Genomic DNA, 21,375 nt, shown 5'->3' on the forward strand with positions numbered 1-21,375 from the left:
TATTTTGGATACTAAGTAAAAACGTTTCTCAATCAAATTAATATGGATTTGAAGTACGAAAATATGGATAGTATAAAATTAATAATAACAAAAAACAGTATCTAACAAAAATATAAAAAATCTTTTTATACACACACATTTGTTTTGTTAACTATCTGTAAAATCAAGCTTATCAAACATACACACACATTCTAAGTTAAAATTATGGATATAAGTATTTAATTATTTATGCTGTCGTTTCACTTCTAAAAGATACAAAAAACTTGCATTTTTACATCATTATAATATTCATGCTCAGATATTTCATCTTCTTTATAACTTGCTCAAGATTTCGACAGATTGTTTCAAATCGATTTCATCAATAGGTATGTAGAACATCCAGGTGCATTGGGTCTGTGTGAAACTGTAAAAGGCCTAGGTAGAAATACTCAGTTCTTTAAAGTACATTATTCAAAGAATGAATTTTTCGTTGTAAAAACGATTGTGCAAGTATACAGCTGATTCAATAAAGAATTAATCTGGAGTTACTTATAGTAAACAATTCAATTGCTTCGTCTACATTCACTTGAAATTCATTTATAGATCAGATTTTCTTAGATTATTATGAGTGAAAAGTACTTTTGTACAAACTTGGGATTGTTAAGTGAACTAGAAGATTTACTTATTTTTAAACTTGATTTATTTGAAGAATATGGGTGATATATATTTTACTGGTTAATTCATTGAAAAATTTATTTGAATATTTAAGTTTTTATTTCACTTTAAACATTTTTTATATACTTTATTATATATTATGAAAGAGTGTAATGCATAATAATGTATGTAACTTTTTATATACAGTATAACATTCTCGGTTACTCAATCTGGTGAAGCATGGTTCTGTTAATAAAAATCATTAATTTATTATAAAAGCAATTTATTAATATAAAACAATTTTATTATAAAATTTAGAAATCACTCAATGCATTGATATTTTAGAATATAAAATAAGATTTTCATAAACTGGTGATCATTCATAGATTTCATTTAAATTAGTTGTAGTTGGACAATGGAAGACTGATGTCTCTAAACCTGAAACATATATAATTATTAACGTAGATATATTTGTTTGTTATCAAACAAAAATTTCCTAAATTTTTAATAAAATCTTATTTTAATTTTTATATATGCAGTGCTAATTAAAAATTAGCAAAATACAGATAAGGTAAAATAAACGATATAGGTATTTATAAGAAATTGATAAACATACCAGCAAATTGACGTCCATTTAATATCTCATCTAAATAGTTATACCCGTAACCATATTCACTTAAAATGCTTGAAATATCAACAACCCTGGAGTCTGAAGGTCCCTGTCCTGCAGACCGAAGTTTAGGCGACTCAGGAGGCCACATTTTCTTTATTGAAGTGCTTGCATACTGTTTATTTTGTTCTGCATTATAACTATCTAAGTTTCCAAAATTGTAATTACGCATATTTGCAATATAAGCCGAATCTTTATCAACACTTGCGATTAGAGAACCGTCTCGAGATAGATCATGTTCATTTTCTTTCGCACAAATTGACGTTTTAAAATTATAATTTGTTGGTTCTGGTTTGTCAATGGATTTGAAGAAACTGGAGTATTGTGGCTTTACTGATCTGTCTCCGACAGCAGAAGATAATTTGTAATTGTTTCCAAACGTTTGGCCGAAATTCGACTTTTGCTTGCGTTTTTTGTATCTACTATCATAGCCGGGCGGTAATCCAGTAATTATCTTATTGGACATATTAGATTCTTGAACACAATTTTGCAATTCCAGAATAATTCCATTATCCGGCGTTTTAGAAATCTGTAATAAACGCAAAATTAGCACGTCATGCAAATAAAAGTGTATTGATATTTCGATTTAAAAATAAAATACTAGGTGTAAGCGGCATTTTTCCTTAAAAAAGGAAAAAAAATTTTCCGATTTATGTGAATAATCAACATAATAAATAGGAGTCTACGAAAATTTAAGGATATTTTATATTATTTTATGACTCGAAGAAAAGGCCTAGCCGATCTTCAAAAATTAATCAGAATTCGAAATCAAATCAAATTTCGAAAATCAATTTTTGATAATGTGGATAAATTATTAGGACTTGTCTACCAATTATGAAAATTGGTTGGGCCGATTTTATCACAAAACTAGTGGGGCGCATGGCATCGTGCCTTAAGGCAAATTGCAGGAACTTCCCGTACCAAAAATTATTAACTTCCCGTAGGGTAAATTATAGTAATCGCAAAAAATTGAAAATGAATTTTTTTATATATCTTTACGCTTCAAAACCTTCTGAACATTTTGGCATACCTTAGAAAAAATGGATGTATGTGTGTTTGTGTGTGTGTGTGTGTGTGTGTGTGTGTATGTGTGTGCGTGTATGCATGTATGTTCGGATACAAATTTTCGTCGACGATTTCGGGATCATGTATCAACCGATTTGAATAATTCAAAAAGCATTCGATTCGTATTGATAAGGGGACGTGCTGATTAGTTTTTGGCAAAGGCAGGTCTAGCCGTTCCGAAATTACGGGGCAAGAAGTGCCAAAAACGGCAACTCAGTTTTTAAAAAAACGGAGCGTCCGATTTGAATGATTGTACTGCTTTAATTGCATAGAGACGAAATGTCAAAGCGCGTAAGCGCCGCGTCGCCGTCCAACGGATAAACATTGGTACGGAACCCATAGGAATGTAAACAAAATTCATACTTATTGTAAAAATCTCTATAAAATATCTGATAATTTGATGTGCATGTGTCTAATGATCATTTTTGACCGCCAAATGGCTTTTTGTTTTATTTTTTTCATTAGATCTCCGAAACCGCTAGACCTGTCTTCATGAAAATTTGATCAATTCTTCATCTTGTCAATAGAAGTAAAATGGTTCTTTGAATTTTTAAAATCGGATACTCCATTCTCTTAAAAACCGTGTTACCGTTTTTGGCACTTTTTGCCCCGTATCTTCGGAACAGCTAGACCTGCCTTTGAAAACTAATCAGCACGTCTTCTTATCAATACGAATCGAATGTTTTTTGTATTCAAATCGCTTCATCCGTGCTCCCGAAATCGTCGACGAAAATTTGTATCCGAACACACACACACGCACACATGTACACATACATCCATTTTTTCTAAGGTATACCAAAATATTCAGAAACCTCTGAAACGTAAAGATATATAAAAATTTTAATTTTCGATTTTTTTGCAATTACTATAACTTACCATACGGGAAGTTAATTATTAAATGGGAATCCTCATGGAGTTGATCAAGTAGCTAAAATGTTTGGAGTCTGTTCAACACTTTGGCAAAACGTAGATGGAATGGACAAAATGTCAATTTTTGACTTACATATTACACATACACACAAGTTTTTCAATTTTGATGGCAAGCGACTTAGTATCACTTGAATATCGATAAGAAAAATTTAGCGAATCAGATTTTTTTTTAGCGGAAACAAACTTTCTCCAGGAGATTTGTACGTAATTGTTTAGTGATTAGTACGTAATGTTTAGTGATTTATAAAATGATATTTTAGATTTAACCACTTCGGTACGGCGCCTATTGCCCGCAAACGCTGAGCGTTACGCTCGTGCACTAAACGTGACGCATTTGCGGGCGTCAAGTATAGTTGTCGCTCATACCGAAGTGGTTAAAAGTTTAATGTTTTTTTTCTCAAATCTAAAAATTGTTTATATTTCGTGCAAATAAAAAACTTAGGTGATCAAACGACGTCTAAATTTTGGAAGCTTCAGTCACAGAGTTTGAGAATATGTCAGGCAAACGACACTAGTTTTTATGCTAATTGTAAGTACTCAAAATGATTTGAAATACAAAATAAGAAATTTTACTCTTTCAGACAAAAGAGATAGCAGGAAGCGACCATTTCTAAAAGCTAATAAAAAACCATTAAGAAAAAACTAAAAATTTATTGTTTTTGTTAAAGCACTACGTGCTATTTGATGAAGATTATCCGAAGTTCTTCCGTCTTTGCTGTTAGATTTTGGAATCACGTTTTGTGTACAATTATTTAGTATATAAGAAGAAGCTGAGATTTAGTTAGCCAGTCAGAAGACAGGAGTCAAGTCAGAAGCCAGACTTGGAGTCAGGCTTAGTGTTTAGATACTTAAAAAAAAAATGTAGTCTCTGATCATCGATGACCAAAGGGTTATCAAACAAATTATTTAATTGTAAAAATTTTGTAGATTTGTGGCGCTATTTTATTTGTAAACCATAAATATTATGTACAGAAAGATAACTAAATATTTTCCTGTTTGCGTGTTAACATCTGATTTTGCAAAATTTAGTGGGTACTGGTGGGAATCGACACGAGTATAGTAGTTTTTCTCGAAAAAGTGTTCATGAGGAAAAATACGAAGATCTCGATGAAAATGCATATTATTTCATGTTATCGAGAACAAACAATTATGATTACAATTCGGGCGATTATTTCGGCTACATAATAAACTTAACGATCATAAATGCTTGCCTTTATATTCTGCAGCTTCATTAAAACTTGCTCGATATCTTGGCATTTATAAACTTCTGCATTTAATGCATATCCGTATCGGCGCGTAAATTCAGCCGAAACTTGTTTTAACGTAGCTGCTTCCTTATTGCGGCCGGAAGAAGACGATTGCAGGATCTGCTCCAGTTGCACGCTTAATACTTTTGTCGCTTCTTCTGGTGTTAGACGAACTTGACGATCGTCATTATTTTTACCGCAATCGATTATCTGCCAAATTCAATAAGTATAATAGTTACTGTTTAACCCTTCTTTGCATGGCGATGGAAATTTCAATCATACTATTTTGTCAACAAAAAAAAGTACTAGAAACCCTTGAACTGATATGTAAATTTGTTGCTGGCAACATTTTAAGCGACTATTGCGTACAACAAAATGCATTTTTTAAAAGAAATAGCAAACGTCACTGTTAATTACCAGGACTAGAACTTGTCATTTCCCTGTTTGTTGTTACTGGAAAAAAGGAGCAAGTTCTTAGTTTGTTATAACGAAGATATAAAATACAGTAAAAGTGAAAATGAGTGAGAAAAGAGTTTGTTTTCACGTTTTTGTTGTTTTATGTACAATTTATATCAAAACACTATGAATGAAGTTCTCAAAACTATGTGATGGAAATTTTGCATATCTATGCAGTAGTTCCATTTGTAATGTATGGCAAAGATTTTTTTGTAAATATTTTTTTGTGTTGTTTTTTGAAGAAACAGATTATGATTTGTATAAGTTATTTGGTATAATATTCTACATGTCAGTAATCAAAATTCCTAGCACAAGATCATACTGGTCGCCAAAGTTCAAACAATAAACATATGGGAGAAGTAGATCTCATTGATAGCTTTTTGGGCAGAAATCATATAACAAAGACTTCTAAAAAGTGGTATTTGCATATTTTTTTATCTATTTGATCGAGCTATTATAAACTCTTGGAATGTTTATAAAACTGCTCAAGAAAGAAGAGAACGTAAAAAAGTCTGCTTACAATGGGCCAAATCAGTAAGTGCGGTATCAATTTGTGCTTAAATAAAAATAATTGTTATTTTATATAGTTCTGAGCTAGCTATGCGGCAATGCATAATGATGTAAATTTCCATATTGTTTTTTTACATAATACATACTTGTATTTACATTAGAATTTTTTAAACTATTTTTCTTTTAATATACGAGGTGTGTTCAAAAAGTACCCGGAATTACTAATAATTAAATTTCGCGGGTCTGGAGTGTCTGATTGTCAAAATTTTTTTTTATTGTGTTGGTATACATGCCCCTAAAGTATGATGAAATTTTCAGCTATATTCACTGTTTACTTTGTCTGTGGTAGTCGCTAAGGTTCGACGTGTTTTTCTGAGCTCGGCGATTTTTACAATGGAAGAATTGAAAAGTCAAAGAATTTGTATTAAATTTTGCGTAAAAAATGAAATAAAGTGTTGCAAAGTGCAAAAATTCACCAGATATGGCTCCGTGTGACTTTTTCCTATTCCCAAAGTTGAAGAGACCCATGAAAGGACGGCGGTTTTCCTCGATTGAAGAAAATCGCTGAGAGTGCTCAAGGACATATCAAAAAGTGAATATCAAGGGTGCTTCGAAAATTGGAAAAAACGCTGGCATAAGTGTATTATATCTGGGGGGGACTACTTTGAAGGGGACCACATTAATGTAGACGAATAAATAAATATTTTTTTGAAAAAACGAAAATTCCGGGTACTTTTTGAACAGACCTCGTAGAGCATTAATTACATCACCCTGATTTATTTTATTAAAATAGAAAAAATCATGCAAAGAAGGGCTAAGTTCCATAATAAATTTAAACAATCTAAATGTTCTATTTATTGCATCGACATATTTTATAGATATTGATATAAATCTAAGGGTTTAATTTGTTCTGATGTGTTTTATATTTACCTGCACTATATCCGGAATTGCTTCAAACAGTTCTATAAGTTTAGTAAATCCGTATTCTGAGACACGACACTGGTGACCAAAATGATGGTGGTAAGCTGGTACGAATTTATTAAATTGCATCGAATATTGTGGTGCGTGACTCAGGAGCTCAATTGCCTGTTCCAAAATTTAGAATAAATATAGTATCACAATTTTAGGAAAAGTTGTCTATTGATTATTAGCGTATTGAAGGCAAGGTCACGATTTTCATAATTAGGAGAAACACTATAATTACCAAAAGATTATATTTTTTAAAAATTATATTTGCATAAGTTAGCAAACATTTTTAACAGATATCAAGCTATAACGTTGATTAATATTGCACTGAAAAAAATTGAGCTTTTTTATAATATAAATTATTTTATTGTAATAAGCCAAATCATTTCTTTATTTCAAATGAATGTCCGTTAGTGTTAGGTAATAATGAAAACAATTTAACGAGCGCATTGATTTAAAGACAAATTGATTACGTTCTATAAAATCGTCAAAAAATATACAAAACTTGAACATTTAGGATTTCTAGTTTACATCTATTTAGAATGTATTACGTGTTTAAGTACATTAAAAATATGACATCTAAAAATTATGTTTTATGTAATTTCATAAAAAAATGGCATAATGTGATTTACTACTCGCTATGCGGCCTAGGTTAATTTGGAATCTTAAGTACATAATTGAATTGTAAAGCCTAATATGAAAAAATTTAACAACCCTTCGGAATTTTTTCATGGCTGTATCTAAAAAAGGGTCAACTAAAATTTGGTGTATAATATTGTGAAAAATCGCAAGATTAGGACTAAATTAATTTACCTATTTCGCAAAAGAAAATTGTACAAATCTGTGACTTGATACTTAGATGGTTATTTTTTAGAATATATAAAAAGGTTTTGAACAAAATCATTGAGAACTACGAAATAATTTCTGTAAATCTCTAAATCACCTCTAATTTGAAGATATTAGTTTTCCTTTTTTCCATCTCAGTCTGATTATGTCTTGGCCTGGAAAGAGCGATATCACCATTTTGTAGCTTTTCCACTACTATCGTATTTGCATTGACTTCGTGCACAATGTCGGATATCATACAAACACCATATTCAGTAATATCAAATGCACGATCTAGAAATAATAAAAGAAAACGAAGTACAATTTTAGTATTGTTTCATCATAGAAGTTTTTTTTTAATTTCAAAGGAGCACAATTAGAGCGAAATTTTCAAAAAATCGAATTTTCAATTTTTCCATATTTTGATATGGTTATATAGCTTTAAAAATAACATACCAAAATTTCAAATCGATATCTTAAATAGTTTTCGAGTCACGGCCATTTAAAGAGGATATATATAGTATATAATAGTATAACGATCAATTTATCTTTAAAAGCGTTTTTCTCGAAACAGCATTTTCCGAATTTGCTGCAGCGATTACTCAAAAACAAATGATCCGATCACTATCAATTTTTTTACATATTCTATATATAGTTCTCCGTAAAATGAACTATCGATTTTTTGATCGGATCAAAAATCGAATTTTGGCAGTCCAAAAACGACCAAAATTTTGGGTAAAATCCATTTTTTTTTTTAAAAAGGACGCCATTTTGTCAATTTTTGATTTTTTCTCTTTATCAGAGTTCATTTTACAGACAATATGATCTAAATCAACAAGAATTTTTTTGTTTAAATTTCATCCACATAGAAGGCCGGAATCACTGCAGCAGTGAAAGGCTTTTTTGTCGCGCCGTTGGAGATCGACGATAACTTAAAAAATATTTAATTTTCTTCTTCAAAAATTTTACTATGTATTCTTAAAACATGTATAAATATATTCCTAAAATTTTGAAATGATTGATAAAGTAGTTTTTTTTAACATAAATTCCCAAAAATCACCTTTTTTAGGCGGTTACACTACTTGTGCCCCTTAAAGTAATAAATGCTGTGAAGGATATTGATAACATTTAGAGTTGACTGGTTTAACAGCTGGATATGATAAACGAATAAATTGGCAAAAGAATATTAGCAATAGTAGAAGATCTTAAGAAAATTTATTATGTCAATTTTCATGTGAAATTCAGAAAGCGCCATACAAAATCAATGTGTATTTGATGGTGTCATCAAGCAATACTTTATTCGTCTATTATTGAATTTCATCCAAATTCTATAGTTGTGCTCCAGATGTATTTTGTCTGATGATTATGAATAATTTAGTCGAGTAAGCATACGTTTTCAATTGCTATAAGCCGTTTAACGCAATGTGATTCTTTTTTTTACTAAAAAATGATTATGTGAATTGACTACGTCTTGTTTTGGTCAAAACAAACCCGGATTTCTGGCTTGTACCCCGAGTTTTTCTAAGCATTATTTGTCCCGGATTCAGATCATTTGTCGCCAGTTTTCTAAATATAGAATTTGAATTCAATATTCGGAATTACTTGATAAACTATTTGACATTCGATAAACAACTACCTATGAAATATATCTGAAAATTATATATACAACAAGTATGTTCATATAAAACAACTACAGTAGATTATTTGTTATGAATGAGAACATTGCCGAATAAAAAAAGTCGAAGGCAAATTAGAATAGCCCATCAAACTTTAAACCCTTTCTACTCGGATGCCGCCATTCCGGCAAAATATGTGTAAATCTCGGAATTCTCGAGTGGAAAGGGTTAATCTTGATCTTCCATTTTTAGAATTACGATAATTAGCATAAATTATGAAAAACTTTGATTGCCAGGTATAAATCTTATCTAGTACTAAGTTTAATAAATGATTATGAAGAATATTGAACAGAAGTTTCTAAAAGGCTTAAAAGTCTATTTCTAGTTTATCCTTAAATAGTATGTTGTTTTAAGTTATATTTATGTTAGCAAGAGCTCATTTTGATAATAACTGAAGAAAAGTTTTCACAGGCGGAGTTCTATATGCAGTCAACCTTCCTATTACGCGGTGAGTGCATACCGCGTTACAAACATTCATACCGTGTTATAATATAGTGATCAACATAATGAAAGAAAACTGAACTAAATTTTTGCTTACATTTTTTAGATAAACAATGTGAAAAATCGTTAAAATTATCAAATGTATGTAGAACACCGACTAGCGAAGATCATAAAATAACAGTTAAAATCCAGAACTCACCAAAAACTTTTTTATACTGCGATGGAAATTCGGAAAGCAGCATCTGTTTGCTATTTTGAGCTTTGAGAACCCTGCACAAATCGGAAGTAAATCTCTTAATTTGGGCACGGTGTGTTAATGTGATGAAACGCTTATTTCCTTCTCCCATCACTTGGACCGTAGATGAAAGTGAGTCAAATAGTTCTATTAGCTTTGTGTACCTAAAAAAGAGATACAAATGTAATTGATAAATTTTATCGATTTTAATTTCTAAACCAGCCTTAAATGAATTGTATTTTACATATATCTACTTATTACGATGCCCTTGACAAAAAGGTTAAAATAAATACTATAGTAATAGTTTTACAAAAATTGTTATCATAAGGATACAAATTGAGGTAAGGTTGTATCAAGATAGATCTTAATCGATATTGAGAAGCCTAGTTACCCATAATCAGCAACTCTGCACTGCCTTCCAAAATGATGATGATAAGCTGGTATGAATTTGTTGAAAGGCAACTGGCATTTATGAGAGGTTTTCAGCAGATCTACGATTTCCCGAGAAAATTGTGAAAATTGATGTGCCAACGCTGGAGACAAGTTATCATAGAAGGTGTCTTTTCCTAAAATTTATAGTTTATTCATAATTTATGCACATAGGACACTAGCATCATTAAAATCAAGAATCAAACAAATGTTTTCTATGTAGCATAAAATATTATGCTAAGAAGTTTACGTACCTTCAATGTGTGTGTTTAATTTTTCGTTGCTCACCAAACGTTTTACATATTTAACTCCAGTAACAGATTGGCTGATCAGGATGTCAGAACAACAACTTACTAAATGCTCAAGAGCAACCCCGCAGTTTTGATCAATTGGTAAAGATATTCCTAACTCAGCTTCATAACAGGTTGCCAAACTACAAATTATTAGATTGTAATACTATGATTATTATTATTAATATTACTTAGATTGTAAAATCTTTTATAAGTATAACATACCTTGGCAAAGGAACAGATCCACAATGTGTTTCCATTAACTTGCATAAATTGCTATTAAGTTCTTTTATGCCAATACACACTATGGGTAAAACGTCCGTTGTACGAAGAGCCCAGCACTGATCCGATGTTGGTTTGCAATGTTGCACACAGAATGGAAATTCGTTCTCCTAAATAAAAATGAATAAAATAATCAAATTTATACAAAAATACTGACTTTTCGTCCCGTAGTTTTTTACAGAAGAGTTATGACATGTGTATATGTAATGCAGATGCGATATCTATATAAACCTTAAAGAGGTAAATAGAAGTGTAGGTAAAATAAATTGAAAACAGGATAAAAAAAACTTGGATATAAATCCATAAAACTACGGCAAAACCATAAAGAAATAAAAGAGATAAAATTATTTTATGTTATCTTCTAAATATTTATTTGCACTGTCTAAAATTTGAACAATTTTAGATGATAATCTAAAGGAGACACCATTAGTACTTTCTGTACTGAAGAGGTTACAGCACTGTAAATTTTTCGAAAACCAAAAAAAAAACATGTTTAGACTTAAAACGTACTTTGAACAATTTAGAATAAGAGGAAAAATATTCAATACCTAAAGCATTTTTTTTTTAACTTATAGTCATGAACTTTTTTCCATGCGCGTCGGACTGCTCCGAACCGACACCGCACAAATCCATTAACAAAAAACAAAGCAAAATGACAACATGTATCTTCTTAAATATACTAATATATGTTAAAAAATAATCTTAAATATACTAATATATGTTGTTATAAAGCATTTATGTCGTATAAATAAACTATAAAAGCATTTTTAACCAATAGATGATTAGTGCAAAGTCAACACATAAGAATCGACTATATTGCAGCTGATATTGCTGGGGATAATTTCTACGTTTTGGAAATTCATATTGGCATCTAAACATATAATTTTTGTCTTAAAGTCGATTATAAACGGCTAAGCATGCCGAACCAAAGGCGAATGCACCAAAAGTAGGACGTTCTAATATATAATCATCAAGGGAAGAAAATAAGACAAAAATTATAAATATAGAAAGGCATTTGTATGTTGCTGGAATATTAGATTATCAGTAAAAAAATTAAACTGACAAATTGATCATTCGTTCTTAACTATAATTTATTTCAAAACTTTAAACGCGTTTTCTCGAAACACGATTTTTCAACGCGGCACGAAAATAACTATAACAATTTAAATGTTTTTCATACGAATTTTATACAGTATATTTAAAATTACATCTTTAAGTGCCCATCATAACGATTTTTTATATGTTAATTTGTTCATCAATTATTAACAAGTTACTATCCGTTTTTGTCGTTGAAATTTAACGATTTTGAATAAAGTTCTCGCCAAACAAAAATCGACATTTTTGAAATCCGTTATGATAGGTACTTCAAAATGTTATATACTGTAGAAAATTCGAATAAAAAAAATAAAAATTGCACTTATTTTGCGTGCTGCGGAGCGCATCCAATTTAATGAGGCTCGCCGAAATGGCTGCGTTATCATTTTTTTTACAATTATATTTTATTTTGTTATTTTAAAGTACCAATAACTATTTTTAATATAATTTTTTCTACTTTTTCTGAAGCCCGAAAAAAATGGCAAAAATATACGTTTATTTGGCTGCTAAAATGGTGTAACCCCTTAAATGTATAATGTGAATCGGTGTGTTTTGCTGAGAGTTTCAAATTGTTGAGAATGAAAAGTGTAGATTCAAAAACATTTCCTGAAGTATATCACATAAATAAAAAGATAAAAACAAATCATAACTAGAATAATAAAAATAGTAAGTAGAAGGTGAGACCATGCCTTAAATATTTCAAAAGAGGATAAAAATCAGGAATTTTAAAATTTACCTGTCGAGAAATCATTTGGGTCAAGCTCGAGTAGTTTTTATATTTATGATTTAGTTCCACAATTCTACCGCCAGCAGTTTCCGAAATTGTGCAGATATCACGCATACGATATAAATCAGAGAGAGAAATTGAATTCAAGTAGTGAGACTCGAATAGTTCACGAAACTTGAACAAAGGCAACACTTGTCCAGGAATCGACTAGAAAAAAGCATAAATGACTCGTATATAAAGCTAACGTTAATTAACTGCTTAATATTTTATTGTATAAAAGTTAAAAAATACCTGTAAAAATGCGATGACTTGAGTTTTTAAAAAGTTGTGGTTATTATTTTCGTTATTAGCAGCATACGAGATCATGATTCGTTTCGCTCCAATTCGTTTTCTGTGAACTTGGGATATTGCATATTGAGCGTCCTGCAAAAAATAATAAATATTTAGAATATAACGTCTTCAAATATCGTTGCTAGTTAATAATGTAACGTCAATAAAATATGAAGGTAGAGCTGAACAAAATTGTACAAAACTCAAAATATATTACATTCGAGAAATTATCAATGAATATTATTTCCTGAACCAGTCAACTAGGTTTGACTAATGTGCTCGTCATGGAGAAATAAAAGATTTTTGTATATTGACGAGTATACTCGTTATTGGTTACTTATATACATCGCAACTTCTAAATAAAAAAAAACAAAATCTATTACCAAATTTTTAGAATTTGGAATTTGAAGATCTTTAGAATTATTTAAGGATGTGTCGATAAAGGAGCAGTTGTGACATGTGAGCACATTTCAATGCGGTCGCTACAGTTAACAGGTTAACTAATGATATGAACTAGCTGTAAGTGGAATTCTGTCTTAAGGCAATTAAGGCATCGTGCCTTAAGGCAAATTGCTGGAACTTCCCGTACCAAAAATTATTAATTTTTTAAAAACGATTAACATTTTTGAAAAAAATGTACTTTGAAAAAATAAGATTTTTGAGAAACTATATATATGGACAAAAAATTACTTTTTTTTGAAAAAAAAAATTAAAAAAAAAAAAAAAAAATTTAATTTTTTTTTTGAAAAAAAAAAATTTTTAATTTTTTGAAAAAAAAAAATTTTTAATTTTTTTTTTGAAAAAAAAAAATTTTTTTTTAATTTTTTTTTTTTGAAAAAAAAAAATTTTTCCTTTATTTTGACATATTGTGGAAGATCTGAACTTTTTTTTCAAAGCAATCGTACTGATTTAACTGCATAGGGACAAAATATAAAGCGCGTAAGCGCCGCGTCGCTGTCTAACGCATAAGCATTGGTACGGAACCCATAGGAATGTTAACAAAATGTATACTTATTGTTAAAATCTCTATAAAATATCTGATAATTTGATGTGCATATGTCTAATGATCATTTTTGACCGCCAAATGGCTCATTTTTTTACTTTTTCCTCCATATCTCCGAAACCGCTAGACCTACATTTATGAAAATTTTATCGATTCTTCATCTTGTCAATACAAGTGAAATGTTTTTTGAATTATTTAAATCGGACGCTCCGTTCTCTCAAAAACTGAGTTACCGTTTTCGGCACTTTTTGCCCCGTATCTTCGGAACGGCTAGACCTGCCTTTGCCAAAAACTAATCAGCACGTCTCCTTATCAATACGAATCGAATGTTTTTTGAATTATTCAAATCGGTTGATCCGTGTTCCCGAAATCGTCGACGAAAATTTGTATCCGCACATACATACACACACGTACATACATACACACACATACACACACATACACACACACATACACACACACACACACATACATCCATTTTTTCTAAGGTATGCCAAAATGTTCAGAAACCTCTGAAACGTAAAGATATATAAAAATTTTCATTTTCGATTTTTTTGCGATTACTATAACTTACCCTACGGGAAGTTAATAATGAAAAAATCGTAAAGACATAATTAAACATGTATGTGTAATGGATTCACTTTGCACCAAAAGTACAGTACCAAAATTTTTATGTCAGCGACGCAAGGGTGAATAGTACAGGTAATATGTCTTAATGATTTGGCTTCGTTTTTATCAACTTCCCGTAGGGTAAGTTATAAAAATTTTTATTTTCGATTTTTTTGCGATTATTGTAAGTAAAAACGGCTAAGATAACAATGTGTTTCTGATACAGCTCCAGAACATACGACGTTGACGTTGCAGTTATGTGTAAAACTGCCTGATTGCATTGCAAGTACATGACATTTTGACAGTATTCAGTATGATTCAGTAGCATAATGTATGGAAGTCGGAGCGTAACAATGCCTTGCCATAACATTTTTCTGTTATGCGGCAGAATCGGTCCCTCTATTTTTATTTTTTTCCTCGGGTAATAATGAAATGACAGCTAATGATACTTAAATACAATTTTGCACTGATTTTATTAAAAAATAATATACAGTCAATCTTCCGTTAACGCGATGAGTGCGTATCGTGTAGTATGGGAACCGTGCTATAAAAAACTAGGATTTAACGTACAACTTACAATTAGGCTAATTGGTAATGCGTTCTATGAAAAAATGCTACCGCGATGTATGGGTAGAACCGGAATTAGTATAAAGCGCGTTATACGGAGACCAAAACTTAAAACTAAACTAACTTAAATTTTTGTACAAATTTTTGACGGCGTGCATAGTCGAATCGGTAAGCGCTCAGCTTTCAGATGCAAAGGCGCTCAGATCGAATCCCGATAATAAAAATTTGAAGTGATTATATAAAAGCTAATAGCAAAGAACAACATACATAAAAAAACTTTAATAAGAATTTTGTTAGAAAAAATGGTTGTTCAAGCAAATGTATCTTTTAGAGAGACGAATGTTCTGTGAAAAAGCCATCACAATTAATCCAAAGATAACACAACTATTTATATAAACATGCCAGTTTATATGATAGCTATGTAATTGTGTGAGTGTATATATATATATATATATATATACACGTATATATATTGTAAAAGAAAATAGTTAATAAAACCTACATTAGAACTTTTTACAACCATATCTAATTACTAGAATCGTTCATATGAGTACCATATGAATCATATGGTTCATAGGCTGCGCGAAAAGAACTCGTGGCCGTTGAGAGATATTAGCGTTATACGGAGTACCGTGTTGTAGGAGGAAATCCTCCTAGAAATGTATCTTCGGATTTGCGTAGTATGGAGGGGTATATAGAGGTAAACGGAGGGTTGACTAAATACATACACAAATGTGTATATACATTACACATTTAGTATTGAATACCTGTTTGGTAGGAACAGTAACAGAAGCGCATAGCGAGCCATCGCCAACGGTGTAAACATACAAATTAATAACATGCACATGCTCCCGAAATGACGATTGTAGGGCACTGAGGAGCTCCTGGCGCTCCAACGACTGGTCCAAATTGGAGACATGCAATTCTACGCATTCATTCTTCTGATCCGCCAAGTCCGAAGAACACGCAGTCATCTGTAATAACACATTGTAGACATTATATATTAATATACAGGTAACCCTCGCATAACACGGCAATTACGTTTAAAAAAAGTAGCGTGTTATGCGAATCCGTGTTATACGGAACGAAGAACTAGTACAAAAATAGGGGTTACGTTCCAAGAAATCAAAAAAACATGCTACATATAATTTTATAATAAATGTTATAATTATTAATTTTTTTAAGAAGTAATATACATTACATCAGCTATAGGATTTTTTTCATCATAATTAAAGGATAAGTGCTATTTAACAAGATCCTTTCTTGCAAGATATACTCATCCTCTGAGCAGCTTTCTGTACTACCTCCAGACCCGTGCGTTATTTTTTTCAGAAAAAATATTCGCAATTACTTGCTTTTAACGAAAAGATCTTTATATATTGACCACATGCAATGCTATCTTCATTAAAATTTTGTGCTCATTTTATTAGATGGTATTAATTCTCAAACCGTGTTAGAGCGAATCTGTGTTATAGAATTACCGTGCTATGCGGCGGTTACCTATATACGGTTTTATCAATTATAAATATTCCAATTATAAATAATCTCAGAACTAAATTTTGGAACTGGCGTGTCGTGGCCCTATGGCAATCTGACCTGGCAATCAAGTTTAGAGATCCAAAATGCGTCTTACGTACAACCTAATTTTTACTTGTAAATATTAATCCAAAATATGTTTCCAAGTGAAAATAGCCCTTGCCCGGCATTGCTGCACCAATAAAAAGTCAGCCCTATTAGATTAATTCTAATAACAAAAATCATCAAATATGGATAGATTAACCATTGGGTTACCATCTAAAAATACGTAAGGTTCTTATTGCTGTTAAAAATATTAAAAAAAAGTGAAAATAGCCTTTCAGGGCCCTGTTGCAAAAAAACTAAGTCAAAAACATCAATTTGAAATTGGTCATCTGTAAAACCTATGTCTTTATGAAATAGCCAAAATGTAAATAATGGAAAAATAATAAAAATAGCAACTATTAGCAGCGTATGACTCAATCCCAAAATAACGGTAACTGAAACGCATAAATGATATTCCACATTCAGCTCATTAAAATGATCTTAAAATTGATCATAACTATAATATAATCGACAAATAATTTTCATATTTTGCTAAGAAAATTGATGCATGGTAGGCAAGTAGTTCAAGTCAAGATAAACGAATTCTTAAGCATAAAAAGAAAACTATAAAAAAGTAGCAAAGAGCTTCTTTGTGCACCATTTGCATGCACAGTTCCAAATTACGATGCCGCAGTAGGAATTATCTTGTAAATAAAAACTTAATTGTCAAATAACAATAAAAATACAAAATTCAAAAATTTCGAAAACTGCAATAACAAAATATAAAATTAATGATATTTATTTAAAAAAATAGTAACAAAATCTAACTTACCGACTTGTTTTGATGTTTCGTGCGATTATTACGGTAAGCAATTTTCGTGAATCTCGAGCCATTTTCATCAGCCAAACATTTATCTCCGTTAACTAAAATTAAATTCAAAATATATGGAATATTAGTACATCTGAATGATCTAAAATATCTATATAACTGTTTAGACTACATAATACCGTGTTATAATAAATTAAATTTAGAATTACCTTTAAAACGTTTACTGCCATTTTCAGATCGCTTTCCATTATCAGCTGCCCTGACTAACAGTTCTTGTAAACCATTCTGCAATTAATTTTAGATAAAATATAGAACATTAAATAAAAATACAATGTAAAAAGTGGAATTAATATCAACTGCGTATACTCAATATAAGATATTCTATTTAATATTGGTTTTTATAAACCCCAACAATTTTGTATCCCCTAAAACCCCAACAATGTTTTAGTATAATTTTTTTTAGTCATTCCGTTAATCTAATTGTATCGAGGAATAATTGTTCATTTGTAAATTTTAAATATAACACATTTCAATCATAAGATTTTTATTGACTAGTTATCAAGGCAATTTTTATTAACTAGTTGTCAAGGCATCGTGCCTTAAACCCAATTGCTGGAATTTCCCGTACCGTAATTTTAAAAAGCACAGAAAAGAACAATTTGATGCTTTAAGAATTTTGAATTTGAATATTGAAAAATTGAAAAAAATGCCGGTTTTGAAAATTAAAAAAAAATCAATTCTTGAAGATTCGGATAATTTTTGAAAACTAATTTACCAAAAAAATGAAAATTTTGGATTTTCTTGAAAGTTTGTGATACCCATTCATATCGGTTCATGATCGCCAAATCTCATTTTTTTTAAATTTTTTGTTGCATCTCCGTAAATGCTGGACCTGCCTTTCCAAAAATTTAATCAATTCTTCATTACGTCAATACAAGTGAAATGTTTTTTGAATTATTCAAATTGGATGCTCCATTCTCTCAAAAACGTGATTGTATTTCTACACTCTTAAATCGGTTTTAAAAAATTTTATACAATTTAAGTATTATAAAATTTAATTTATACGAACATGTTTACAATTTTTTTCTTATGGCCGTGATGTAATAATTTAATAAAAAAAATTATAGGGTGTCAAGGGTTCAAAATACAAAATTAGTATAAATTTTGTAATCAATATCAATGATTGAGATCAAAGACTATTACATATTTTTGATTGTCTACTCAAAATTGTCGCATTAGTTGTCGGTGAACACAAATACAAGTTCAACTAAAATTATATTTTTTAATATAATTTTAGAATGAATTTAAAGAACTTATATTATATATGAATAATAATATGAACTCACATCACAGCAGTCAGAGTATGCATTTGCTGCATACAGTACAGCTGCTTCAGATACATTGTCCTTTCGGTACCAGTCGTCAAACTTTGGGAACAACTGGTAACTGGTATCGCATTGTTGATATTGTTGAGATTTCATCGGCGTCTCCTGCGCACCCAAAGTAAAAGAAAATTCGTTCTTTTCCATATCCATTTTAAAATTGCTGGAGGGAATACAATAGAACAAAATATATAATGAAAATATTAAGCTAATTTTGTCAATTACAGCAGTATAGTAAATATTGTAAAATTGGATTGAACTACATCAATCTTTTCTATTTTGATTTTTACTTTATAGCAGTTAAAAATCTAGAATAATTATTAAATGAATATATGACTATGATCCGAATTTCATTTTGAATGCCGAATTTTTCAAGAAATATTTTCCCAGATTGTCAAATTTTGGAAAATTTAAGATTGAAATGGAATTTTTGTTATTATTTGTTAACAAAATTACAAAAATAATCAAAAATGTAAAAATTATATTCTGGAACTTTATTATATGCATTACAGAGGAGTGGTTTAAAATGGTTAACAATTGTGAACTATTTACAAAATTTACGAAAACTAGCTGTTTTTTTTCATCTTTTCATGTCTGGTACAAATACTATAGACTCAGTGACAAATACTTAGACAAGTAATAGATACAATAAAAACTATGCTGCTAAGTTTTGTACTCATTGATATGAAGCAATTGATATCTTTCAAATAATTTAAATAAACAAAAAAATATATATCTTAAATCGTCAACTAATACTTTTCAAAACAAATATTTATATATATATATATATTTATATATATATATATATATATATATATATATATCACATTATAAACTATTACACGTAATTTATGATTAATATAAAAATAATAAATGTTGCAAGTTTATATATCTACGAAAAATCTAATTGAGCCACCTATTGTCGAGCACTGCTCTAGATGTATTGCTAGAGTTTTAGTCAATGTTTAGTGTATTTACCTATTATATAATATTTGTGAATAAAATATGTTGAGAATTAATTTAATATAGTAGTTAATGATATTGTAATCTAGTAATATTTTAAAACATTTGAAACTTTGACAATTATTCAACAAAGTTAAATATTAAAATGCATTAAAACTCTTCAGGGCCTTTCAGAAAATCATTAATCTAATACAAATAGCATTAGAAATTTTACGAATTATTTACCGAAAATGTATATATATACATATATATATACACATACTTGTTATGTTAAATATAGGTCTTTATTCAGACCGATTGACTCAAAATGTATTGGTATTTATTCTTCAATCACAATAAATTATCAACATAGAAATTTCATTAATTTCTGCAAAATCATGAGTGAGGATTTTAGACTTTTAACTTGTATTTATAACAAAATGCTTATGAAAAACGGCAGATAAATAAAATAACATTTTGATTCAATTACGGCTTCTTTGGCGTCAAAAGTCGAAAGAAGCATCCAAAGTTTAAGTTAAATTAAAATAAATGATGAGCTTAAATTATAAGCATTATAGACTAAAATATAATAATTATTGCTAGAAATTAAATAAAATAAAATCAAAAATACATAATTAGGTATGCATGTTTAAGCATAAATGTATTTTTTCGGCAACGATGAATTATGCGCGAAATCATAAAAATGTACGTATGCGCCAATGCACATTTATGCAATCGACATCAAGAAAAATTAATATAAGTTTAATACTTCAGGAACAATGCATACACAGAATGATATTTTTTACATTTTTCTGTAATAACTGTTTCTGGAATTATAAAATAATTAAAAACTTATATATAATTCACACCCGATAAAACAAATGTCGCGTTATGCTATAAAAATAGAACTAAAACAATATTTTTTTATAATTTTATCGTACTCCAATTAAATGTAAACCACTTTAGCAAGTTTGGCAAAGCATTATACATTTTCCATAAATAATAATCATTTGTCTTAAATTATAACGTTCAATTCCCATTAAAACACGTGGTGTTTAACATAATACAAATTGGCTTACCTTTTTTGCTCGTTGTAGTAGTTTAATAAGTCCATTCAATTAAAAATAATAAAATACATTTCCAATGTTAAAATCGATTCAAATTGTTTTCCAGGAATACAAAAACGTACTCCAAAAAATATTTTATTGTCATAAAATACAAAATTTAGAATAAAAATCAGTTAAAATCACTAAAAGTTTTTTTTACATTTTCAGAACGTAGGCTCGGGTAAACTGAACACGAGTTTTGTGAGTGCCTTTAAGCACATTTCGGATGTTATGTAATTTTTATATTTAATACTAAAACCTAATATCGATAATCGACATAATCCTTATGAATTATTTTATATTATCACAAGATGGCATAAATATGCAATATCATACGCCAAAAACTTGAAGAAAATTGATAATAGAATTTCAAAATAGACTAGTAAAAATAGTTTTATAAGTAATAAAAAATAAAACTGTTACTTCTAAATTTTTATTCATGAATTTCTGCAACCATAATGTTTTTATTTTTAAAACTCACATTTTAAAAAATTTGCAATAATATTAATATTTTAGAAAGGAAATGCCAAATACGAGGTATTCTAAAAAAAAATTGGCGGTATTGATTTC

The 21,375-nt window shown here is 29.7% G+C and overlaps 1 protein-coding gene across 1 annotated transcript; it reads right to left on the reverse strand.

The window, feature by feature from the left end:
- Window positions 1-955: 955 nt before the first annotated feature.
- Window positions 956-21,013, reverse strand: LOC113376806 (meiosis regulator and mRNA stability factor 1-like). Its single transcript, XM_026616870.1, has 16 exons — window positions 20,779-21,013; window positions 18,722-18,920; window positions 17,585-17,660; window positions 17,379-17,470; window positions 15,754-15,960; window positions 12,769-12,900; window positions 12,487-12,684; window positions 10,599-10,765; window positions 10,338-10,516; window positions 10,046-10,220; window positions 9,619-9,818; window positions 7,421-7,596; window positions 6,442-6,597; window positions 4,510-4,755; window positions 1,250-1,832; window positions 956-1,071 (listed from the first exon to the last, which is right to left on the reverse strand). Exons 1-16 carry the CDS (start codon window positions 20,811-20,813, stop codon window positions 1,010-1,012), a joined length of 2,883 nt encoding a protein of 960 aa, XP_026472655.1. The 5' UTR covers window positions 20,814-21,013; the 3' UTR covers window positions 956-1,009.
- Window positions 21,014-21,375: the final 362 nt, after the last annotated feature.

This window comes from Ctenocephalides felis, unplaced genomic scaffold (assembly GCF_003426905.1).
Source record: "Ctenocephalides felis isolate EL2017-DRISC unplaced genomic scaffold, ASM342690v1 CF-g0.4_SCAFFOLD_01886, whole genome shotgun sequence".
Lineage (NCBI taxonomy): Eukaryota > Metazoa > Arthropoda > Insecta > Siphonaptera > Pulicidae > Ctenocephalides > Ctenocephalides felis.

Coding starts and splice junctions, on each gene's coding strand:
- LOC113376806 (XM_026616870.1), bottom strand. CDS start 20,813: ATGGACTTATTAAACTACTACAACGAGCAAAAAAG. Junction 17,661..18,721: donor CATACTCTGACTGCTGTGAT/GTGAGTTCATAT, acceptor AATTAATTGCAG/AATGGTTTACAAGAACTGTT. Junction 10,221..10,337: donor ATTAAACACACACATTGAAG/GTACGTAAACTT, acceptor TATAAATTTTAG/GAAAAGACACCTTCTATGAT.